We start from the raw sequence: 25,590 nt of genomic DNA, 5'->3' as shown, positions 1-25,590 counted from the left end.
TCACTTACATCTGGGACATTTACGTATAGCCAACAGTACAGACTACTGCTTTGAAGTGAAGTGACACAACATAATGTGTCCTCTGCTCTTAACCCATCACCATCACCCTGCAGTGGGCAGTCACGACAGGCGCCCGGGGAGGGTGTGTGGGGACGGTGCTTTGCTCAGTGGCACCTCAGTAGCACCAGATCGGGATTCGAACCGGCAACCTTCTGATTATGGGGCCACTTCCTTAGCCGCTAGGCCACGGTGTGACCCCGAACTGTATGAATGAGGCATCTGTGGTGACAGAATCCAAATTCTCTTCCTTCTCAACATTGGTTTCCACTCTGAAAGCTTGCATAAGCTCGTTCACCACGTTGGATGAAGGTAACGTTTGAAGCCTTTAAACCATCTGCCCGAGAAAAGTACAGCGGACTGAACGCTGAGCCCTGATGTCATTAAGATCTGTCCTCACCACAGTCATCTGTCTCACGCTCAACCTCAGCGGGGACGCCATGGCCAGTAATTAAGCCCAGCAGAAGTGTTCTGAGTGTGAAGCGGAACGGCAAATTTCTGAAATGAGCACTTGTTCGGTCTACGGCAAATGTTTGCTTTATGCGCCAGTGGCCACTGAAAGTCTCGGCGTTCGTTCCAGTAGCGTCTGGTGTGTGTACCCCACAACCCTGCGAGGTCCTCATCTGATTAATGATGGTGAAACAGCTCAGCACAGCACAAAAACCACAGCCGGGTCATGTGTACGGGTACAGAATGGTTTTTTTTATTGCCAGGAGCCCTCTGCTTGACACAGTTCCAGTCTTTTCACTCTGAAGAGTCAAATAAACAGAATGAAGAAGGATAAAGGTCCAGATCTCGACCACCGCAGGCCCGAGGGCCAAGTTCACTGCTCTGGGACCAGTTACTGCTCGGAAAACCATCATTTAAACATGATACTGCTCTCAGGTGAGTTTTAAAGGACCTTTCCTCAGGCTCGCTGACATCTGATGCCGGCCAGAGATCTGCCGTTTTTTGGTAGCTCGTGGTGTCGGTGTTCCCACATCAAACCGCAAGGTGAAAGCAACAGCTGGAAGTAAATGATCAGCGGAATGTTAAAAAATAAAGAGAGCAGGAGAAAAGTCACTGAGTTTGAGTTCAGACCAGGACGGGGAGGTTACAGGTTTGCATCCATACATTTCATCATAAAGCATGACACAGTGGCTGTAGCTTCAAGTCTCATCTGCAGATGCAGCTGCTGATGTTATAATATTAATAAATCTTCTGAAAAAAGAAAATGAAAAGCTTGCTTTGCATTAAAGGTACGAGTTTGAGCCACACAGCTAGAAGGCATGACTATTACAAAGAAATTCAAATAAAGACGCCCACGTGCGTTTTTGGTCCTCGTACGGGAACAAGCAGAACAGTGAATGGAAGAATCTGGGATCTGAATGGAGGTGCTACAATCAGTTCAGGGCTCAATTCAGGATTTTTACTGGCTGAACCGACCCCTAAAGACTCTGTGACCACCGATGACCGTCCAGTCCGGTGGGACTTGATAGAAAAAAACAAACCTGTGTGAGTCGATAATGATGTAGGCACAAAATGTAGTTATGCCAGTGCTTACCAGTTCCCTTGGGAGCATTTCCATCCATTAAGGCATACCTCATGTCTGACCTCAGATGCAGAGCTTAATTACCTTCACAATTTATAATAAACGCATTAAAGAGAAAGAAAATAACTGTTTTCATCTGACACAATTTAAACATGTCCCTTGTATAATTTCTGTGACTTATTAAAATAATGTTTCTAGGAGGTAAGTAAAAAAAGAAAATGCCAATCACCACCGTCTCAATTTACCATCGCACCAATTTGCAGATCCTCCTATTAGGTACTAAGACATCTAACAATGATTTGCACATCAGTATGATTAATAAATTATTACAATTTCTTGTTGATTTTATACATACAGACACACAGAGGGGAACTCGGAACGCCCCGTTCGGCCACCTCCTCCAGGCTATAGAACTATACAGCACAAAGTCAAATGGAGTATACAGTCTTATACAGTCTCGGCGTTGTAATCAGCGCTGAACAGATCTCCCGCTTCGGAGGGCACACGCAGCTGAACGCACTGACGCTGGACTGGTCCGCTGCACGTAGGTCTTCACACAGAAAAAGATGTTCATATTTATAATTTAATTGTCTTAATCTGCTGGTACCGGTTCATCACAGTGGCTCTAAAATAAAATGCAAAAGGAGAGGGAGCAGCGGGGACTATTTACAACATACAGGTACAGTGGATTTCAGATTTCAGTGCTTGCCCGGAGTCCCTTTGAGATCCTTCAGTAGGTGTGTGTGTGTGTGTGTGTGTGTGTGTAAGTGGCTCAGAAAAACGAGTCCTGTCTGCGGTGGGGGAACGAGCTGCCATGTTGTCTGCAGGCATGGCGGCCGTGGACGCAGCTGTCTGTCTTGCTCCATCATGCGCACCTGAAGGTGAGGTAAGGAGTAAGAATCCTTCCACTGTTACAGATGCAGAGGTGGAATAGAAAATTCCCTGAGCAGCCAGCATGGAGGAGGGAACAACTGGCTGCTCTTCCTGCGGTACAGTGGCGCATTTACACTACCTGACAAACACGTGTCACAAAACAGAAAGGGAAGAATAAAAAAAAATGGCTCAGATAAATCAATGATTAAAGGAATCCATTTCAAGTCATGTCCATTACAGTAAAAGGTCCACTTTTGAAACACAAGCATTTCACGGCATGTCCAGCAGGGGGCACAATGCCATCTCCAGGTATGGGTGCCCTTCTGAGAAGGTGTTGCATGCAACGTTCGAAGAACAGCAGAGTGCCATCTCCATGCGCTGCCATCTCCATGCGCTGCCATCCAGTGCGCGGGAGGGTGGGTCCAGTCACTGAGGCGTCTTCTCTCTTGTGTAAAATCCCCCCATTGTCAGTGTGTGTGTGTGTGTGTGTGTGTGAGCACACCCAGCGGCTCTCAGCAGAGCCAGTTGCATATTTCTGAGGGGGCTGAGGGGAGTTCACAGTACTGATGTGTGGCCTGGGAACATCTGGAGAGCTTCGAAACCGGACTATTGACACAACTTGTTAGCGTCTCTACAGCAGCTGCCATGCATCTCAAATCTCCCAGTTTTGGCAATGAACCCACGTAGCAAATGCTATTCTGCCACACTTGTCAGCAAGAAAAACACTGACACATACACATACATACATCCACACATACAGCCTGCAGTAACACATTTAAACCCCGCCCTCTCCCATCATGCTGAAGTCAGCTGCCTCGCTCCTATTCCTTCTGTCCATTAGCAGACATGCTCGTAGCACTAGCGGGGATCGCAGACGTAAATATGTCCTCCGTGTTGGTAAATACGCTGGTGGGCATCAGTGGGGTTAAGCAAGGTGTGGTTGAGAGTATTTTGGTGGGTGGAAGGACTGTGGAAGCGTCCCTACGGATGTGCAGCATGTAGGCCCAGGCCTTACTGAGCGGCCCGGGCGTCGTCACTTTGACCTGAATATCTACGGGCGTGTGGGTGTGGGTGTGGGCTGGGTTGGGCTCGGGGGCGACTAGCAGGGCTTGTTAACGCTGCACAGCAGCTCGGTGACTTTGATGAGGCGGGCCACGGTGCTCTGGGACTCCTCCTGCAGCCGCTGGTTGTTCTGCCTCAGGCTCTGCACCTCCGCCTGCAGCACCGCCTTGTCCTCTTTCTCCTGACAGGGAGCAGCACACAAGAACAGCCCACTGTGAGAGCTCTCACAGGGGGGCAAAGGGGCAGGACAGGGGGCAAGGTAAGGGTGGAAAACAACACCGGTGAGGGGAAGAGGGAAGAAAGGGAAGGAGCGTGGGATGGATGTACACGCAACCAGGCGACATCTAGGACACACCTATGCTTTTTTTTTGTTCCAAAAACTGCCAAAAATATACATAAATATGGTGAAACCAGCACATATAAGACCAGGGTTGGCATAATACTACTGACATATTCCATTAGAGTAAATACTTTTAGAATACATATAAAAAAATATATTTTAATAGAATGTGAAACAGCTGTCCTGTTTCATTATTTGCTTATACACCCGGGTGGTGAATCTGTCCGTTACTTTTGCATAAATACCCTGGTGTGTCGATACTAGCCAGTTTATTCTTCGTTTTTATTGAGTTTTTTATTTAATTTAGCATGTTAAACGTTGAAGCGTGTGACCCTGGTCACATTTGCGCTGATCTAACACTGATAGAAGGTCCTCATTGTAGGAGTTGCATCAGGTAGACAAGTGAGAAAGATCTACCATGGCCAACAGATAATACATGAAGTCCTAATTTTTTAGAATCCAGGTTAGTACCTTTCAGTACTAATGCTGGCAGATGGTAAGCCTTCCAAAGTCTGATTTCATGAGCAACATTTTGCACTGGACTTCCTGACCACTGACAGATGCAGCCCAAGATATGGTGCTGTCATACAATCCCCCTTCCCCTTCTCCCTTCCTCTTCATCAGCACATGTGAAGAAAGTGAGAAAACGGTAGAAGTACACTAAGGTTGTCTCACAAAGACAGATCCAGAAGTGAAAGGTAATGACCCGTCAACCACCAGTGCATACAGCCAAGTGTCCTGCATGCTGAAAGTCTATTGACCTTGTGACCTCTATTGCCTTCGATTAAAGAGCAGATTATATGACCACAAGGCCATGAGAATAAGTCCGCATACAACTGCCCTTTAGAGGTGAAAAAAATTTCAGGACAAAGATTTTGAGCCTCGTTTCAATATTCAATAATAATGTAACTGAATAATGTCCTCGTCAATTAAATAATTAAGATGATTAAATTAGCTGTGCAGGAAATATGCATTCTGTAATATCTGTAATAAACCCTGTCCATATTACCCGACCTGGTTACACGTGCACTGGCAGACTGTAAGCCGCAGATGTTTGAGGGCATGGCAGGAGTTGGATGGGTTCTTGTTAGTGTATGGTCAATGAGATGAGGGTTAAGGTTGGCATTATCATCAATCTGCTCAACGAGGTGTGTACCATACTCTTATCAGGGGACATGGGGAGTGTACGGCATTTCTGATTGTGACTAGGGGTCTATTGGGAATCTAACAGAATTACAGCTTAACTGTGCATTAGGATCTGGCTGCTGAGTGGTGGTGAACACCAAGGCAAGAAATGGTTTTGTGCACTGATGTCCCAGTTAAGCATTTGTCAGTGCTTAATTAAGCATTGTGGGTAAGTTGGATAACTGTGGGACGCGACACAGGCAACCATGCTCACTCTGAGTCTTGGACACTAGCGCACTGCTGTGATGTTCTTGCTCCTCATGAGTATCTGGATCCATGGCAAGTTCGTTTTGGAAGGTCCCTTTAAGCCTCTCCGTGACTTCCACACTCTGTGCTGGGGGTGGGTGAGTCAATAGCTTTGCCACATAGTTTCAGGGTGGATTGTAATGCTGTGCAAGAGGTTGGAATTTCCCAGCTGAAATTTCCAATTTTCTCAACGTCCAAGCATTCAAGGTACAAAATGCAAACATAAGCATGACTGACCGTGACACACCGATTGGACCAGACTGTTGTCTGGAACCGTAAGCAGTGCAAATTCCTTTCACATATGGTTTAGCACTCATGGCCTGGCAAATATTTACTTCAAATGACTTTAAGTGGCTTGTTCACCATGATACCTCAGGTGACACCATGCTAATGCTAAAGCTAACCATGGCTATGGGCAAAGCTAACAGTTGAAGGAAGTCAGTGTCCTCAGGGCGTTGTGTTAGATTGATGATAATACAGCGTTAAGGGTGAGTCGTGTTAGAAGGAAAAGGATCTTAGAAAGGAAGTGAAGGTTAGGACTTTGTAATGTACAAATTCTATTGACAGCATTAATTGGGTTGGCTGTCATGATTTTTCTTTTCCATGGAAACAAGTTGAGAGAATAGCATTTGCATTCAAATTGGTGGCATCTTGCATGACAGAGACTGGTCCCTGGCTATGGTCTAAATAAAATGACAGTGCTTCCACCAGGGAATGTTTGAAACTGGTTTCTGGAAACGGATCTGTGCCTCTGCCGACTGGATGGGCTGTGTCCGCCAAGAAGTGGCTTCATTCCCAAGGCAAAAATCTGTGCATTTCTGGATCTAAACTTTAAACCCTTTCCTGGTTAGTCGATCAGCAGGCTTCGCTTTTAGTTGCCTGAGGTGTTAAAAAAGGCTCCCCTGGCTCGGGTAAATTTGAGAGAGTGTTATTTGGGTTGGTTTTTTTCGAGGAGGAATCTCATGCTGTACTTGCCTCGACTGTCACTGGTCGCTTAGTGTTGAGAGAGTGAGCATGGCTGCCCAGCGTCCCTCCAGCCATCTTCTCATCTCCTCTGTTCACCCTGCCCAATGACAAGACAGATTTCTTTTGCTTGTCCTGCCCCTACCTCTACAACCGCCCCTTCCCCCTCCTGTCTGATTGGCTGAATGGTGCATCAGTCGGGGTCTGAGGGAGGTTAGGTGGACGGGATGGGGCTGGTTTGGAGAGGGGAGGGGCGGGGTCATTGCGTGGGCAGAATGCTGCGAGCGGGCTCTGGGGTTGGGTTGAAGTTGGCCGTCTGAATGGGCAGTACCTTTTGGAGGTCGTCCTGCAACCGTTTGAGCATAGCTTCCAGTTGGGACACCTTCTCCTCCAGGTGGCCGGGAGAGTCACTGCAGCGGGACAAATATGACAACGCTCACTTTCAAACAAAATGCAGACTCTCCTTTAACTCAGAGATGAAAAACAGTGATTGCGTTACATTAGATGTGATAAAATAAAGTGTGGGTGAAAATGAAAGAAAGATTCCAGCAGACTGAGTCATGGGACACAGGAGAGAATGAAAACAGAGACATCTTGTTCTTTTACTCGGTTTAACTTGAGTGCATTAAATCACATCGATCTGAGGAGTGCTGAGAAAAGACAGAACGAAACAAAGAAAGGCAGTGAATTGATGTGAATGCAGGGGACGGAAGCCCAGTCTGAGCGTAGCGCTGGACCCACCTCTCTTTCGCATCTTTAACCCTGGCATCCGTCGACCCCGGCAGAGCAGGAGAATCGTCCTGGGTTCCGTCTCCTGCCTTCCGGTCTGCACGGAAGATTAGTCACCATTACTCACGCGCTGCATAAAACACCACACACAATGCCCGTCTCCCACGGCGCGAGTATGATGGCTATTTAGCCCGCAACACACACACACACACACACACACACACACACACTCTACTGCACTCGGCTGCATAGTCATAACCAATTCAGGAACAGCGGCGTTTCTTCAGAAGTTCATCTCATACGAGTGTCCCAGTCCTCTTAGTCACTGAGGCATAAATGCCAATACAGGTCCAATCAAATGAAATATTTATATGGTTAAATTGTTCTACTTGGTCTTTGCTGATCTCATCTGAGCATCTGAAGACAAACCGCCGTCGCATTTCAGCAGCATTCGCACCACGACCTCCGGAGAGGGGGTGCGAGTCACCAGCGAGAGCTCATTACAAGCTCCATTAAATGTCACATTACAGGAAGCTAGGACCACATCTGGGTCCTCTCGCTTTGTTTCAGAAGGAAACAGCTCCTACCCTCTCTGGACAAGGCCTCCAAGATGCTTCTGCATGCCGTAGCCAGGTCAGAGATGGACTGCCACTCCTCCTCAGTGGAGTCTGTGGTTTCTGAAAGAACTGAGGAGAAAAAGAGAGGTGAAACATGTTAAAAGTAGACACAAGAATGACTTTGAGGTGTAAATTTGACCTCTAAATTCTCCAGATCGCAACCCAATTAAACGTCTGTTGGATGTGCTGCAAAAACAAGTCCGATCCATGGAGGCATTGTGAGTAAAAGGATCAGCTACTGATCCTTTTAGGATGTGCTTCATTCCCCTTCGCACCCCAAGTCGTGTCACACCTTCAGAGGTCTAGTAGAGTCCATGCCTCGATAAGTGGCATGTTTTGGTGCAAACGTATCATAATTTTACCAAAATTATAATTGACTGTTGTATAGACGCACAAACGAACTTAAGGAGGTACCTTAACAGCGTGACTATCCTACTGTATATTTTAGTAACCAAGCTCCACCATGAGAGGGCGCTGTCACAACAAGCAGAGATTTCAGCCTGAATCAGGCTCCGTCTGCAGCGGCGGCCGCAGCAGTGTCATGCAGAGGGGCAGGGAGTGGGACCGAGAGGGGACGGGGCCCAGGGGCGTCCATGGGAGGCAGAGAGAGACCAGATGGCCTAAAGGACCCCTCAATTTGGGGCAGAGTGAATTGCCCACCCCCCACCTGCCCTGCATTAATCTGGAACTGAAGGGGGGTTTGTAGTGTGTGTGTGTGTGTGTGTGTGTGTATTGCAGAGGGGGGCTGAACATGGACAGAGGGCACTGGAGATGAAAGAAGGGACAAAGAGAACGACAGTAAAAAAAAAAAAGGGAAGGGCACATTGAGGGAGGGGTAAAGATAGCAGAAGGAAAATTCAGAGGGATTTTAGCCATCTGTTAATTCCCAGTCAACTGGAATAAAAAATATTTTCACGCATTGCTTGGTGAAAAAAATGTGTATAATATTTATTGAATTGGAACAAGAAAAGGCTGCTTAAAGCTACTGCATTTATTTATTAACTTATTAACTCATTAATAATGCAGGCGTCATGTGTCTGAACTCACTCTTTGTGATGGAGTTGTGGAGGCTCAGCGCTCTGGAGTTCCGTTCTGCTCGGTCCAAACATGAGGAGCGAGCGACCGGGTCGCTCGCCGATGGCCTCTCCTCGCTCAACTCTTCCGTCCCGGACTGCAGAGACGTCGGGAGAGAACCTTTTATTATGATTTTTATTATTTTATTAACCTCACACATCAACAGTACAGCAGAACCACATGACCCCCCCCCAGCTCTCAGATACACATCAGTGGCCGAAGGCCGGTTTTATACAGATCTATAAGTAGAGAGGCGAGTGTGGCGCAGTAGGATACTGTTGTAATGTTATCTCTTCATGTTCAGACTCTGTATGTATGTTACGTGTGGATATGGGTCAGCAAGTCTATTGTAAGCATGTTGTTTTATACATATTATTATATATGCATTTGAATATATGTGAGTCCTACCATATGAACGTTTTTGTGAATATACTCTGTGTATGTATTCTTGTAGTTTCATTAATGGATATGAAATGCAATGTACCATTCTTTTTTTCCAGTGTCACCCTATTGTAGAACATTTTCTAGTCCCCCTACCAACTACCACCTTCATACAAAACTCATCACCTTTACAGCGGAACTGTTAAGAGATACATACATTGTGCATCTTAATAGTAAAATAATAGTAAAAATTGTTGAGCATGTTTCAGCTGTGGTTCATGCGCATGTATGTACTTCCTGTGTTTTTTGGTTGCACTGTTCTGTGTGTCCGTGGTTTTCTCGGGTCACCTGCTTCTGCTGTGCCTCCTCCTCCACGGTCACTTTGGGTTTGACGGCCAGGATAAGGTCGGGCGTGGCATCTCTCAACTCGCCGGGGTTTTCGTAGATGTGCTGGTCTACCCTCAGGCCGACGTTGTCATAAATATGACTGCTACACAAATACACACACACAGACACACAACAAGAAAACAGGAAATATGTTATAATGAGTCCATTCAAAAGCTGAAAGATCTGAGGAGATTAAAGTGGAATCAGAAACTGACATTTGGTGCCATTATGCTCTGCTGTTTTAACAAGAACACACACACACACACACACACACACGCAGGCAGCAAGAGCTAAGTGAGTTTTATCCGCTTTTAGAATCTTTTGGAGAGCTGATGAAATGGAAGTGTAATAAGATTATGTGGGTGTGGACAGGAGGCGGGGTTTTGTACCCATCATAGAGGTCCTGGTGAGGCGGGTGTCGCTCCAGAGAGTAGCTGCGTGTCAGCGAGGTGGCCGTGATCTCCGGAGCCGAAGTCGGGCTGCTGTCCTGGAGTGACGTCGCCCGCAGGAGGGCCAAGCTGGGCGGGGAGAGCAGGAGCTCTGGCCCCGCTTCTCCCGTGGGCGGGGCCCTGTCTAAGGGCTCATCATTTATCCCATCAGCGTTGTCTCTCGACTCCTCTCCTTCACCCTGCACCCTCTGGTTTTCTCCCATGTCATCCTCCTCCTCCTCCTCCTCCTCCTCCTCTTCCTGCTCCCTCTCGTCCAGAACCCAGGCCTCTCCTGATTGGCCGTCCTCAGACTTGCACTCAGCGTCTTGAATGGATTTTTGGTAGAGCTCAGAGAAACTCCTGCAGGCCCAGAAAACCCCCAAAAAACACCGGTTACAGACACGCCCACTCGACGTGTGAGAGAACAGCGATCACCGTTTCTTTATATTAACATCCTAAATGTTTTCAATGAAATCCCAGTGATTGACGCGTTCATTTTGACAGGCCCGTTAGTTTGGGAATTCGTTGAACGTGGTCTTGTCAGTCGAGAAGCGGACAGTTTGCAGTTAATGAGCATTCCTGCCGGGCACCGGTTCGCTTTAGGATCAGGTTATAAATATTATTACCTCTCTGGAGCTATTTTTTACCCTTTAACTTCCCCTTTTCATCAGCCACGTTTGCACATGGAGCTCAGGGAGGATTTCATTTGCCCTGGCGGCATGTCCGTCTGCCCGACATCGGGAGAATTTGGCGTCTGATGGAGGGCGCATACCTGTTCTGCCATCACTAGAGCTTATTAGGAGGCCCGAGTGGTGGTTTGCCAGCTGGACCCCCTGCGATGGCCGTCTTATGACTCCTCCTGCTTCCTGACCCCGCCCACCCCGATCCACTACATTATCTTCCGCTGTTACCGCACCATCCTATGGCAGATTATGGCAAAAGCTCCTACAGTCGCTGCTATATTGAAATAAAGAGATTCTCCACGTTAAGACGATATGCGATACGTATGAATTGGTAGATGTTTATGGGTCTTAATATTTGAGTCCGCAAAAGCAGAAAATGTTTGACTATTGAAAATACTTTGAAAGTGAAGTGATTGTCATTGTGAGGCACATGCACAGGGTGACATAACAAAATGTGTCCTCTGCATTTAACCCATCACCCTTGGTGAGCAGTGGGCAGCCATGACAGGCGCCCGGCGAGCAGTGTGTGGGGACGGTGCTTTGCTCAGTGGCACCTTGGCGGACCACTGTGAGGTAGGATAGTCACTTCCTTAAGCCCCACCCATCCTCCCCTCACCTGCGGGGTTTGCCGTTCTCATCTGGCGGGATGACGGTGATGTGGATCTTGTGGGCGGTGCGCAGCAGGAGGCTCCTCTCGTCCAGGCTCAAGTGGACCAGCGGCTGCCCGCACAGCCGCACCACCCGCGCCCCCACCTGCAGGCCGCCGCTCTCCGCATAGCCGAAGCGCTGCAGCTCCGTGACGAAGCCCTCCTCGCTCATCATGAAGCCGGGCTGCCCCACCCCGTCCCGCAGTGGCGTGATCTCACGCGCCTCGCACCCCCGAGTAACCAGCTGAGACAGACATAAAACACAAGGCAAGGCTTTTAACAAATTAAATCTAAATCAATCAATGAGAAAAATATTGAAAACAATAGAAACAGAAGGCATATAGAATCATAAGCCATCATTGGGGCTACAATTGTCTACATAAATTGTACAATAATTATTATAATAATATTCGTTTCGTGGTCTGGACACCCACCTCCAGTCTCTGAACTACTTCCTTGACGTCCTCGGTGTGGCTCTCAGGCACACTGATTGACACGGACTCCCCCCTCTCATAGAAGATGTCCAGACAGGGCGCGCCTACAGCGCCCGCCTCCGTCAGCGCCTTCCAGCCAATCACATCGCGGCAGCAGCAGTTGAAGACCACTCGGCGCGAACAGCGCTCGATCAGCACCACCGACTCGGCCGAGACTCCCAGCAGGCACGGCAGCCAGCTCTCGGTCTCCCCGCCTCCGGACGCCGTGACGGCCCACACGAGAGCGCCGGCGCTGTGTAGCTCCGCCCCTTTTGCGCCCTTCAGCTTGTCTTTGCGCTTGCCGCCCAGCGACAGGAGCGGGAACTTGGTGGAGGAGTCGATAGGTGTGGTGGTGACGTAGTTCTCGGCCAGGTCCTTCAGGTATTCCTGCCGCGTGCGAGTGGCCATGGAACGGAACTTCTCCGACTTCTCTGCCGCATTCTCTGCGTTCACCACCTTGGCCAGCAGGAAGTTGCGGAATGCTGGAGAGCGTGGGAAGTGGGCTCCTTTGGGGAAAAGTGGGCCGAACAGTGGGATGTCCTTAGAGCGTGTCACTGCCACCCTGAGAGCGAGAACATTCCCGTTCCGTTGTGATGCATTACAAACAGAGTCTCATTAGAACACTGCAGAACACTTCCTGCCCCAGCCCTCCTACCTGTAGTAGGTGTTCTCTGAGCAGGGATTATGGGCCTGGACGATGATGAAGACGTGCTGGAAGTGGGAGCGGATGGCTTTGGGTGTGAAGGGCAAAGCGCCAGGTTCCTGGAAGACTATGGTGACAATATCGTTGCCGATGTGCCTCTTCCGTAATAACTGAGAGATGGAGAGAAAGGGAGGGGAACATGGAGACACTTGAGGTTCTCCGCAGTACATCACAGGAACAGCACTAGAACTGAACCTAGTTGTTAATTCCAGCATACAATATATAAATATAAAGTGAAGTGATTGTCACTTGTGATACACAGCAGCACAGCACATGGTGCACACAGTGAAATTTGTCCTCTGCATTTAACCCATCACCCTGAGTGAGCAGTGGGCAGCCAATAGTTCCACTTCCTGTATTATAACCCTTTAGCAGTAGCCTAGTGGGGTAACACTCTTGCCTATGAACCAGAAGACCCAGGTTCAAACCCCACTTACTACTATTGTGTCCCTGAGCAGGACACTTAACCCTGAGTGTCTCCAGGGGGGGACTGTCCCTGTAACTACCGATTGTAAGTCGCTCTGGATAAGGGCGTCTGATAAATGCTGTTAATGTAAATGTATGAAACGGAATAGAATCAAAGCGTCCAATGACTCTGTTGCCAAACAGTAATTTCTTATATTCTCAGTCAAAGAATCACGCAGATTTGTCATAAAATTTGTATGCCATGTGATTTGAAATTTGGATATGCATAAGACATTTTTCTATTTTCTATTTTGTACTGCTGATTGGATGAAAAACATGCATGAATGCATGCATTCTAAGTCTGCAACAACGAATCGATTGAATCGATAAAAATCGATTACTAAAAGAGTTGGCAACGAATTTCCTAATCGATGCGTTGTGTCGCGTGACGCGGAGACATTTGATTATTAAAAAAAAAAACTTTATTTGAGGGCGGAGCGGAGTGAACACACTCGGTCTTTCTTGCGCACAGATGCTAGCAGAGTTTGGCGCCTCATAGACAGCGCGGAGCAAAAAAAAAAAAAAAAAAAAAACAAGCGGAGGTAGAGGACAGACACATGGCGGAGGCAGAGAAATCTGTGCGAAAATATGGAAAAGCGACATGGCATGGCACGGGAGCATGTTACGTCCCTGGACGTGTGCTCCCACGTGTTCTGTGTGTCTGGCTGTGTTTTTGCATCCTGTCCCTTTTAGGTTGACTTCGTGGGAGGAGTTGAGGCCTACCGGCTCCATCTACCATTGGTCACCTCCACCTATTTAAAGAGACTTCAGGTGGTGTTCGGGAGGTCCCCAGGGTCTGCTAGGCCCTTATGCTTTTGGGAGGTCCCCATGATCCACGGAGATCTGCATGGAGCTCCGTTGGGGATCTCATTCGTGTTTCTTGTTGCTTTGTGTGACAGACCCTTTGTTGTTAGCCTGTTAGCTGTCATGTGCCGTTTTCGGTAACTTGTACGTGTTTTAGTCATCCCTGCTGTTATCCCATCCCTTCCTTTAAGCTGTTTTGATGTTGGTTAGCTGTCCTGAGTCCTCTGTCTTATTGAACCTGTTAGCACACTGTAAATAAAAGCACTGTTTGTATCGTTTGTTTGGTTGCATGTGTAACAGGGACCTCCTCCTCTCCACACCCTTGTTGCGTTTCCTAGACCCCTAGACTTAGGAACGTGACAGAGCACCACGGCAATGATCCAGCACCTGAAACGCGTGTTTGATGAGGATGAAGGGAGTTCAGCAGCAGGGTAAGTCACTACAGAATCCTACTTTAGTTCCGTTTTGAAGTGAGGAACGTAATGTCCCTGGTGCTGGTGTTTACAAGTTAGCGTTAGCTCGTTAATAACAGTAGTAAAGCAGGGGTGCTATAGTTACTTGGCAATAAAAGACTAAAGAGATGTTTTTATTCACTAGCCGTTTTTGGACCTTTCATTTTCCAATCTGTTGTCATGTATAGACACACTGCAAAAAAAGCTTTTCTTACCTAGTAATTTTGTCAAAAAAATATTCTGTGCTTTGTCCCATATAGGTTATTATTGACAAATATATTTGTGTTGTACTTTTTAATTTAATTTTAAAGTTATTTTATAGCACTTGTTCTGACATTCAAACAAATCCTGTTAAATTTTCTGATTTGTATTGTTTATTTTTTTATAAATGATTTATCGTTCTGGCAGCTCAGGTGGCAATTTATTTAAAAAAAAAAAAAAAAAAAAGTCTATATTTGGCAGATGTAAAGCATACATGTGTATGTTTTTTGTGTTAGTTCATTTTTATTTTATTATTATTATAACAGCTCAAGGAGCAACATGTTTGTGCACTTTCTAAAGATGTTGGTTCTGTTTTTGAATAAAGGGTTGGAAATGAATGCTTTTCTTTTTTTTTTTCCCTTTTCTTTTTAAACCCGATTAATCGAAAAAGAATCGACAGATTAACCGATTATTAAAATAATCGTTAGTTGCAGCCCTAATGCATTCCGTCTCCATCTGGATGGGGGACCATTTCCAACGCAATATGGACGAAATGACGGTTCTTTTCTGAGACGATGCCAGTTTGAGCATGCAGTGGAGGAGAGCAGTGACAGTGACTGATGGCTCAGATGCAGCTTTTTTTTTTTTTTTTTTTTCCCTCTTTGTTAATCGATCGGTGACCGCGTGACTGCAGCCGTATTTCAGGTCTGGCATGTCCTCCTGCTGCAGTCCCCATCCTGCACAGGACAGTGAGGACTTTAACAGACTTTGCTTTCCATTTGGTTGGCAGCCAAAGTGGCATTAGTGGGTGTCACCAGCGGGACTTAACTCTCATTTGACACCCCTGATGCCGCAGAGCACTTTACAGTCAATGTGCAACGAAAGCATTTGATTGAGAGGTGAAAATATATTTTTTTAAAAGCTATTGTTTGTGTATCATTAATAAGCATTTAAACCACATGAAGCACGATCAGACCACCATGCATGTTTACCTGTTGCGTGTTGTTGGCGGTGTAAGGCAGCATCGTGGACACATGGAACATTATCTCGTAGTCCTGGTAGCGCGTGTACAGGGAGTGTGTACCAGTGGAGTCCGCTGCAGACACACACACACACACACACACTCACTAAATTATTTCTGATATCAGAACAACCAACTGATATCAGAACGTATGCACAACACTGTCCATTTGGAATGCCTCTAATAACTTCTAGGTCTTTTCCTATTGGACAATCCAGACATTTGAGTTTCTGCAGCGACCACAACCTCTCGTCTAGGGAATAATGTTAAAAATCACTGTAACCTACGACCCAAAACACAGACTGTTTATACGAGCAGAAAAGATTTAATCAGATTCTTCCGTAATCTATTTCAGCCTGGCTGCAGAGCACTCAGCGCAGACGACCAAGAGTACAAAATGAGCTCATGAACGGTGACTTCTGCGGCACAGAAAAGACAAACGTTCTCCACAAGGACAAAAGGTCATGTGTCATCTATTTCTGCGGGCGCACTTCATCTGCCTGCCACCACGTTAAAAGCAGTGCATTCAGTGCGGTCCTAATTAACATCCGTCCGTGCTGGAGATGGAAGAGCATTTGAAATTCAGCAGCCTCAAAGAATGAGGGCCCTGTTTCTAACATCGATGCTTTTAAACCATTTAAAAACAGCCCAATTAATCTTCTAACTACTGCCCAGGTTTTACATCGTTCATTAACGAAAGAAGCGTTCTTTCCACAACTTTCCACTCTAGTTTTTCTTTGCTTACTTTTCATCATTATCACTAATGACTACATCCAAAATGGATCACGAGTTATTATAGATATGTGACTGCAGTGTCTTGTATAAAAATGCCTGTTATTTTAACAGGTGAAAGTGAACAAATTAAAGTGATTTTTTTTTGTCATTGTGACACACGGCACAGCTCACTGTGCACACAAGGAAATGTGTCCTCTGCATTGAACCCATCACCCTTACTGATGGGTAATGAAAGGGCCAAGGGCCATGAACGGCGCCTGGGGAGCAGTGTGTGGCGATGGGAGCAGTCAGTGGCACCTTGGTGTTTTGGGATTTGAATCCGCACCTTTTCGAGTCCGCTTTCTTACACACTAAGGAAGCCACTGCTGCCCCTGATGATTAAGTTACTACACCACTAAAAAATAAAAAAATAAAAAAACCTTTGACTTTTATCTACTCCAGTAGGTAAGGACCAGACTAGTCCTGAAAATCTAAACATGGATAAGAAGGTTGGGGACTTTTTTCCTACTTGATCACTGACATTATTGTCTATTTATTAAACATTAATAAATAGACAAACCCTAACTCTAAGTTGCAAAGACTTATCAGCATTCAGTGTAATAAATTAAAGTGCCACTACATGGAACTGATTAAAGGAGATTACAGATGAAAAGGTCCACATTGTCTCAGCTAGCTCTCCAGACCTCTTTAAACTAAAGACAAACAAAATAAATAGCATTGTACATATATATCCTGTCTAATCTAAATCTTTCTTTAATGTCTATAAAAAATGTGCAGAGCAACAGCATTAGATAATGAAAAAATGTATATATATTATTATTATATTGGCCCTTTATACTAATACATTAAAGTGTATTATGATGGAGAACGATGCTGCTTATCACACATTCATGGCACATTTTGGTCAGATGGGTCTCTTACTCTTGGTGTCCAGCTGAGCTCGGTACTTCTCCCAGCCCTTCAGCCTCACTCGGTCTCCCAGCAGGTCCAGGAACTCGTCAAAGGCCTGCCCAGCGCTCTCGTTGTTGTACATGTCTTCTTCTGTACTCTGCCCCGCCCTGCAGTACATTATTCCAACCTTCCTCTGGAAATTCAGCTGCACACACAAAGACAATTGTGTGCAGGTGATTATCAACTATCATAAAAAAACTTAAAAGTAAATCATATTTCAGCAAAAAAAAAAATCCTTAACCAACCCCCTGTTCGTCTAGCTTCAGCAGGGTCTCTTTGACCTTTGGGGAGGTGGAGGCCAACCGTAGGCAGTGCAGGTTCAGCTCAGGGATGATATACTCCAGCAGACGCTTGGGCGAAAGGCCACGTGGGGTCGTGTGTCGCGCAGATGACGGCACCGACTCCTCAAGAATGGAGCCACGTAGAGTTTTGAGCTGCCGGAAGAATAAATATGCAGAAGTAACGTGTTTCCCCCACAGTAATAAAGGCGATTTGCATTTTTCTGCAGCGCTCACTGTGGATAGCTTGAGTCTCATGTTTATGAACACTGGGAGTGGACATGTTTTGCACACCAACTACAGGCTAACCGTATCCAAAGAATGCTGAGTGTGACAGACAGAAAGCGTGAGATGGTGTGAGAAGGTACCGATTAGGGAAGTACGAAGAGGACGTTTCTACAGATGATAATGTAAAGGTCTGTTCCAATTCGTGGTCTCTTTACTTCCCTTTCATCTTGTACAAGCCGCGCTTTATTAGGTCCGTAATGAGTGTTCCTACTTCTGTGGTGCGGAAGATGATCCTGTAGTTGTACTGGGCGCCGCTGGATCCCTCCTTCTCTTCCCTGCGGAAGCTGATGGCCACAGGGCCGAGGCGGTCGTCCACGCCAAAGAAGTTCTGGTGATCTGAGGACACACGGCACATAAGGGATTCATAGCCAACAGAGCGTTGCGTAACGTTTCTTACACGTTCGCACCGTGTTGGACATGTGAATATATTCTGTTCTAATACCTTCCTAATTCCAATTCCAATGCAACGCTGGGATTAAAAAAAAAAGCACCTCAACTGCACCTGAACTACCCTGCAGAGTCAGAGTGGTAAAAAACCCGATGCTGGCAGCATGCCGCGTCCCACTTTCACGCCTGGTTTTGCCTTGACAAACGCCGACAGCTTATCAAGGGCCCTTCGGAGCTGGGACGAAGCACGGAGCATCAGCCCACGCGGATGCATGAACGTGCAAGCCAAGTCTCACCTTTGTTGTAGAAGTACTTGTGGTAGTAGCGCGCCCCCAGGTCCGCGTGCTCGACGAAGTAGTTGCTCTTTCCCTGCTGCTGCACGTGACTCTCCCGGGGCTCCTCCAGAACCGACATGGCGTCGTTGGGGCACAGCAGGCTCCTCCACAGGCCGCCGTGGCCCCGGGGCCGGCCCAGGCCCGTCCTCTCCTCCCCGCCCATCTCGTTGCGGAAGTGCGGGCAGCTGAGCAGCAGGTCGTTGTCGTTCCCGTCGCCCTCGTCCAGCAGCATCAGGGACAGGTCGGGGTCCTCGCCGGCCCCCGGCCCGCCGGCGACACCGGTTCCGCCGCATCCTTGCGAGGGCGAGGCGGGGTTCGGTTGGTTGAGCGGCCGGAGCTGGGAGGCGGCCGACGCCCCGGAGGTGATGTTCTTCTTGCGGCCGATGCTGTCGCGGTTGGAGGCCGCCTCGGTCAGGTCGAACAGGATGCTCTGCACGTCGTAGTGCGCGAAGTTCCGCACCCACGAGCCACCGACGTGGTGATCCGAGGGGGGCGGCTGGGGCGGCTGGGGCGGGGAGGGTTTCGCCTTCTTGTTCAGCCCTTCCGGCTTCGGGGGCTTGGCTGGTTTCGGGGGCTCCCCGGCTGGTGCGGTGGGGCCGTCGCTCTCCACAGGAGGACCTTGCAGGCCGAGCAGAAGGAAGGGGTCCTTGAAGCGGAGCTGATTGGGGCTGAGGGCCCCAGGGTCGGCCCCGCTGCGCTCCGCGGCCTGGATCTGCCTTTCCAGAGAGGACAGGCTGCCGTACTCCCGGTGCAGGATCACCCCCGACTCCCCCTGCCCCCCCGCGCCCACCTTGTCCCCCACCGTCCTGGCCGCCTTGGCCCCGGCCTTCGCGGCCGAGTCCAGGTCCCCCAGCGTGACGTCGCTGTTGCTCCTCTGCATGATGTGTCCCCGTCCGACCGAGCGCAGGTTGAGCCCCACTCGGCTTGGGGTGACACTCTCCTCCTCTGTCCCCTCCCGCCTCGGCGGCCACTCTACCTGCGCCTGCGTCCCCGGGCCGTCCCGTTTCGGGTCAAAGCTAACACTGGCCACCGTGGGCCGCGGGCTCTGCCGGCGGAATTTCCGGATGAAGAGGTCGTCTGACTGCATGGCGCCGGGTCCAACGCCTTCCACGCGAGCCGACTCGTTTTCTCACCCCTCCCGGAGAGGAAGCCGCTCCGGGCCGCACCAATCGGAGCCACGCGGCAGCGGGGGAAGAGGAAGTGGCCTGTTCTACCGCCCCGCCCGGTCTGCTATGAAGTGGGAACTCTGCCGTGTCCACTTCTCCATCGGCCGTGTGACTTCGGGGCTCTCAGGTGCTGTCCTGGAACGAAGAGGAGAAACACAAGAGAGGGGGTTTGTGTCCCGTCCCAGATTCCCCCACCAGATTCCCTTCGACCTTGGACACGTGGCTGTATGAACGCAACGATCAAAAAAAAACCTACACAAGCATCCTCAGCGATGCAGCACTGTTCTGAGGACTTGCTTAGGTAGCCACATGGGGACCGAAGACAATGTCCACGCGCTGCGGCTATTCCGAAAGTCCGCCGAGCGAAAAGAACAAGCGGGCGTGACGTCGGAGTCATTGTTTCACTTCAACCTCAGACGCTCTGCTGCGGCTCACTTACGGCTCTTTTTTCCCGTCCTAAAAATAAGCGCACGCCACCCAGCAGCCGCCCCGCAGACCTCCACAATGGACGCTGGGGCGGGGAGGGGCTTTCCTGTGCGCGCTCACACCACTCCGGCATTAAAACGGTAATGCAGCAACAATGCTGGCCGCGCAACGTGATGCCGAGCTTCTTCTCTTTATCGCCTTTCCACAGACGGAAGCCTGGAGAGAACGTCTTTCGGTGACAGTGGCCTTTCCGAAATCCGAGGCTGCCGAGGACCGTCGGGCCCACTGCTTCTCGGCTTTAAAACGAGTGGGCAGCGTGGCACAGGATTCGCTGACAGCGACAATCTAGCCGAAACATCCAAAAAAATAATTAAAATCGCATCAAGACGCCGTCATTTATGCCAGAAGAGGAATGAAGAGGTTTGGCAGCGAACCTGCGCAACACAAACACACTGAAAAATGCTGATTGTTGAAGGAATGCTAAAGGAATACTATAATATCATAGTAATTAAAGGCTAAGACCTTCTTCACTCCTTCCTATACTTGGCACAGACAGGTCATCGAATAATAATCTTCTTGAGGGTGGAAGTAGTAGCCGAGTGGGTAACACACCCGCCTATGAGCCAGAAGACCCAGGTTCGAATCCCACTTACTGCCATTGTGTCCCTGAGCAAGACACTTAACCCTGAGTGTCTCCAGGGGGGGACTGTCCCTGTCACTACTGGTTGTAAGTCACGTCTGATAAATGCTGTAAATGTAAGGAATGAAGACGGGAGTCTGTGTTTAACTTAGGTTGGTTTTATTTGCCAAAAATGCCACTCAGAAACGTCTCCTTGGAAAATCTGCCAACTGTGAGGTGACGGTAGAAAATGGGACGAAATACAAAAAAAAAAAAACTACGTGTATCACCAAGAATTTAAGAATTTCGTTCTTCAGAAACGAGAATATTATAGCGCGGTAGTGGCCTAGTGGGCACAACCCTTGTCTATGAACCAGAAGACCCAGGTTCAAATCCCACTTACTACCATTGTGTCCCTGAGCAAGACACTTAACCCTGAGTGTCTCCAGGGGGGGACTGTCCCTGTAAATACCTATTGTAAGTCACTCTGGATAAGGGCGTCTGGTAAATGCTGTAAATGTAAATGATCCAGTTCAGGATTTTTTTTTTTAGCCAAAACACTCAGACCATCCTGGTCTCAATTTTTCTGTATATTTACATGCCACTGACTGTAAAAATGAACACTACGTGGAACGTGAAGCCACTGCTGGCTGCAGTACACATTTTAGCCCCTCCCATCCCATTCAACGGGAAAATACTTCACACGTCGGATTCCAAAGAAGAACAAAGATCGAGGCTGAGAAAGACTCACAACGCCAAGTACACTACAAGTCAAACGTGAAACCGGGATGATCTGGCTGAAACTGGTACAAATCCCAATACCACTTGATGTCAGATTTCATTTTTCACCAAACTGTCCCTCTGAGAAGGATTTAGTGCCAGATTAGGATTTATCGGTCCTTTGGGTTCTTTTGTTTTTTTTTTGTCCCTCTTAACTCTGCAACGTCTAAACCAATGTACAGACACAATAAGAACGACCAGAAAAAAGTAAAATATTGTGAAATGATGTGAATTCTACAGCCTATAGAAAATCTGCACAAAATAATGAATGAATAAATGGTGCATTTCAAGCAGAAAGGACAGACGCTGGCTGACTGCATCGTGTCTCCAAACTGAACTTCTGGTCACACTGATGTCAGTGACGTTTAAACGGAAACCAGCCTGTCGTCGGTTTGGAGGTGGAGGGACAGTTTTATCCTCTTTTCGAAGCCACTTCCTGTCTTGCTGTGATCTGCAGCCCAGAGCAGGTGCAGCGCTGCAGCGAGAGGGAGGCGAAGGAAGTCGATCTTTCGCCACATCTCTACATGCCACATACAGAAGACCGTGTGCACGTATGAAAAAAGAATGAATCAATATCGCTGTACGAAAGGTACTTACTATCATATTTATTAGCACCCGGACAATATTAACAACTTAAATGAAATTAGAGAACATGGTGCTCATTGTGACATTATTAAAAACATCATGGAAACACCTTTAACTACTAATACCCAGTGGTTGGCCTGCGGGTTCGAATCACGAACTGCAAACGTCCACACACACTGCTCCCCGGGCGCCTGTCATGGCTGCCCACTGCACACCAAGGCTGAAGGTTAAAAGCAGGGGACACATTTTGTTGTGTCGCCGTGTGCTGTGCTGCAGTGTTCCACAAACACAATCAGTTGGCTTTCATTTAAAAAAAGAAAAAAAATATTAATACCTCCCATCTCATAGGCCAAATGGAGGTCTTATGAACATGCATTTACATTTTCATGCATAAACATGTACAAACACACACTCTTACTTGTTTAGACAAGACAATATCAGAATATTAATAACAAGGGAGAAATATAATTATAGTTACTTGGTTATTTTGGTCCTACAAAGCTCACTTTATACCCATCATAACTGGATTGGAGCTGATGATTTCCAAAAAAACATTTCTCAAAATTGTATGCCCAGAAATCGGCGTTCAAAAAACCCTCCTTGTCCTTGACCGACACTACAAGTAAAGAACAGCAAACAGAAAACATCTGCAGCCATGAAGCCAAAGGAAAAAAGTCATTCCGTGATGGCCCATTATTCCAGAGAGTGACCAGGCCACCAAACTCCATTTTCGGGGCATTTCTTTTAATAACATTATAGCACAAAATAAATATTTCATTCTGAAGGGGAGGAGAGTTTTTTTTAAGCATTAAAAATTCATGCATGACGGTTAGCATGAGAGGGTCTGCTGTTGAGACGAGTGATGGGACGAGAAGAACGTGATTCACTTGTCTAGCTCTGATTCGAAGGAACCCAGGATTCCGATGAGCACTTCCTCCTCGGACAAATGACTCCATACTACACGCCGTGGGGAGATCCAAGCTAGACCTGCGTCGTCTCTACCTCTCAATTCAAAGATTGTGGCGACTTCAACTCTACTTGCCAGGTTTTCCTGGGGTTCCTAAACCCCTCGAATGGTATAAATGTGGGCGAGCATTGGTACGGTCAACCACGTATGTCTTCGCGCTCCTTGTCTGTTTCACGTCTTGTGTATTAAATCCCTTTTTCTTTTCTTTTTTTCAAATCCCGGCGTGACCTCAACGCCGACCTTTGACCTGCCGTTTCTGTGTATGTGTATTTTGAGTTGCTGCTGGAGCCTCGTACGGCCCCACGCAGCTCTTATTCAACACCATGAATCACAGGGCCCTGGCGCGGAACCTGGCGGTGCCACACCGACGGCCCGCGATATAAATACGCTTCTGACGCTGCTGACGCACCAGCGTGTTCTCTCCCGACCCCGAGGACCCCGCCCAGCGTCCTGCGTCAACGTGAAAACGGCCGTGGCTTTCTACAGAAACCGCGGGGACGTGCGTGTCACAGTTGTTCCACGGTCTGACCGTGCTGACCACGGGTTCCTCGTAAGGTCCCCCTCACTTCTCACTTCTCGGTGTGTAGCATGACAATTTAATGTCCCCACACACACAGAAACCGTGCGTGTACGGCATTGTGCCGCAGCAGAATGAGTGTCCGTCTGGATCCAGCAGGAACTGCACACTTCCTCTCCTCCTCTGCCGGGGGCTTAAGCAAAGAGGGATTATGTAGGATGGGCAGCCGGGGGATTAAACTGCTCTCCAGGACTCACTTCAGAATGGGACATTAATTACGGAGGCGGGTCCCCACACTTATACTGGTGCAGGCAGAAAACCAGAGTGGGTTTTCATTTCCAGTGGGGCCAACAGGTGGTAGTAGCCTAGTGGGTACCACACTCGCCTGTGAACCAGAAGGTTCACATCCCACTTACTACCATCGTGTCCCTGAGCAGGACACTTAACCCTGAGTGTCTCGGGGGGGGACTGTCCCTGTAATACTGGTTGTGAGTCGCTCTGGATAAGGGCGTCTGGTAAAAAGGCCACTAGGGGAAGTTATTGTTTATTGTGACGCATGACCAATAGAAATATCACACTTGCTGGTTATCTGTACGTTGGAGAGGAGCAGCTAGCTACTCGCCCGGCCCTTTGCGTTGGTGTATAATTACTTCTGACATGCAGATGAACTTTAATTATGGTCATTTAAGCAACGTTTTAAAAGGGGAGGAGCCTGTAGGCATGATTGACAGCTCTCACACACCCCGTTTCCTCATTCTAGGCGGCTGCAACCCAATCCTGTCAAATACGCCACACGCGTAGGCCGCAGGCGTAGGCCGCATCCATCTCCTCCGTTCCTCTCTGTTCTTTACACTCCTAATAACCAACGTTAATCGGCACTTTCATTCAGGCACTCTGATGGGGGAACTAGCACGAGGTCTTAAATGAAGACCATAAAGACAAAAACAGGGGCCTAGCGGGTAAGGAGGTGGACCCGGAAGGTTGCCGGTTCGAATCCCGAGCCGCCAAGGTGCCACTGAGCACACTGTCCCCACATGTCACCGTGTCACTGTGTGCGGTGTATCACAATGACAATGTGGTACATGTGACTGCAAAAGTTGAAACTGTAATTAAATGATTAACCTCCATCATGGGTTTTATGTGGCTTCCGCTTGTTTAATGTAAGGAAGGGGTGAACGCTGTGACCTCTACCTGATCTAGGAGTGTTTGATTTTATAAACCCTGATGCACTCTCGTCGGGGTTGTGATGACCTCTGATTGGCTGCAGGTTAGAAAGGGGCGTGTTGTGAGGGTGTCGTCATCTATCCAGTTTTGTCCACCCGTGCGGTCGAGGCGAAGGCTACGGAGCAACTCGTCCTACCGCATCAGCGTTTGGCAGGGAGGGCTCGGGTGTCGGTGCGGCAGTGCAGGACACTCACTCATTGGAGGGAAGTGCCGCTTCCTGCGCACTCGTTTCCACCATCGCCTTGACCCCTGGCTTCCTATAGGAGGCCTGTTTCCTGCGTGGCGGGAAATGATGTCACAGCCGCGTTAACCCACACGGCCCTGGGAGGACACGCGCCGTTATCCTGTCCAGCACCCAGACTAACTGCTCAATCCCAGCGTGGGACACGTCATTGTCAAGGCAAGAGCGTCCCGGAAAAGAAACTTGTGCGGGAGCAGGGGCGAAATCTGATAGGACGCCGCCGAGCCCTCATGTGACCTGCATCTGCTCAGATCTCCGGCCTTTCGCTGATGTGTGGGCCGGGCCTGGATGAAGGGGAATATTCAAGAAGAGATGACTAAAGGCCCGCCTAAAGAGCGAAGGACCAAAGCATCAAATTTACTTTATTTTTACTTCACAATCACGATGTACAAATCAGTACTCTCCGTTTATACAGAAACCTATTCTAATTTTATTATCATTTTTGAGTTGCATTAAGCATTAATGTCCAATTTCAATTAAGAATGAACACATTAATTACACCTTTACAAACCTTCAACTGATCTTTTGTCCCCTTTGTTATTCTCTTTTTTTCATATTTCTTGTATGATCCGGTAACATTTTTATTAGTTATGGCCAATACCTTGTAATTTTAGTATAAATGAAATATGCAACAACTAATTGATTAAATCGATAAAAATCGATTACTAAAAGATAGTGTTGAGTTGCGTCTACTTTTTTTGCACGCGTCACATGACGCCTGTAGTTCGGTTTTCACAGCTGTCTCAAAATTATTTGGCAGCGCATATTA

The 25,590-nt window shown here is 48.0% G+C and overlaps 1 protein-coding gene across 3 annotated transcripts; it reads right to left on the bottom strand.

The window, feature by feature from the left end:
- Positions 1-738: 738 nt before the first annotated feature.
- Positions 739-18,665, bottom strand: sipa1 (signal-induced proliferation-associated 1). 3 transcript variants are annotated; one of them, XR_003750097.1, is made up of 16 exons: positions 18,258-18,665; positions 17,786-17,910; positions 17,254-17,442; positions 16,979-17,153; positions 15,294-15,397; positions 12,332-12,489; positions 11,638-12,238; positions 11,173-11,447; positions 9,835-10,233; positions 9,407-9,548; positions 8,651-8,774; positions 7,574-7,672; positions 6,999-7,083; positions 6,589-6,667; positions 6,270-6,357; positions 3,580-3,704 (listed from the first exon to the last, which is right to left on the bottom strand). XR_003750097.1 is itself a non-coding variant. In XM_028983085.1 (15 exons), the coding sequence occupies exons 1-15, from the start codon at positions 18,526-18,528 to the stop codon at positions 3,561-3,563; spliced, it is 2,967 nt and encodes a 988-aa protein (XP_028838918.1). In that variant the 5' UTR covers positions 18,529-18,665; the 3' UTR covers positions 739-3,560. The 3 variants fall into 3 exon arrangements, 2 of the variants coding, with proteins under 2 accessions (XP_028838918.1, XP_028838919.1); XM_028983085.1 differs by lacking the exon at positions 6,270-6,357 and having other exon boundaries at positions 739-3,704; positions 9,407-9,545; XM_028983086.1 differs by lacking the exons at positions 6,270-6,357; positions 17,786-17,910; positions 18,258-18,665 and having other exon boundaries at positions 739-3,704; positions 17,254-17,729.
- Between the last annotated feature and the right edge of the window lie 6,925 nt (positions 18,666-25,590).

This window comes from Denticeps clupeoides, chromosome 6 (assembly GCF_900700375.1).
Source record: "Denticeps clupeoides chromosome 6, fDenClu1.1, whole genome shotgun sequence".
NCBI classification, from domain to species: Eukaryota; Metazoa; Chordata; class Actinopteri; order Clupeiformes; family Denticipitidae; genus Denticeps; species Denticeps clupeoides.
The sequence above is the reverse complement of the archived record's forward strand: the minus strand, read 5'-3'. Positions and strand labels throughout refer to the sequence as shown.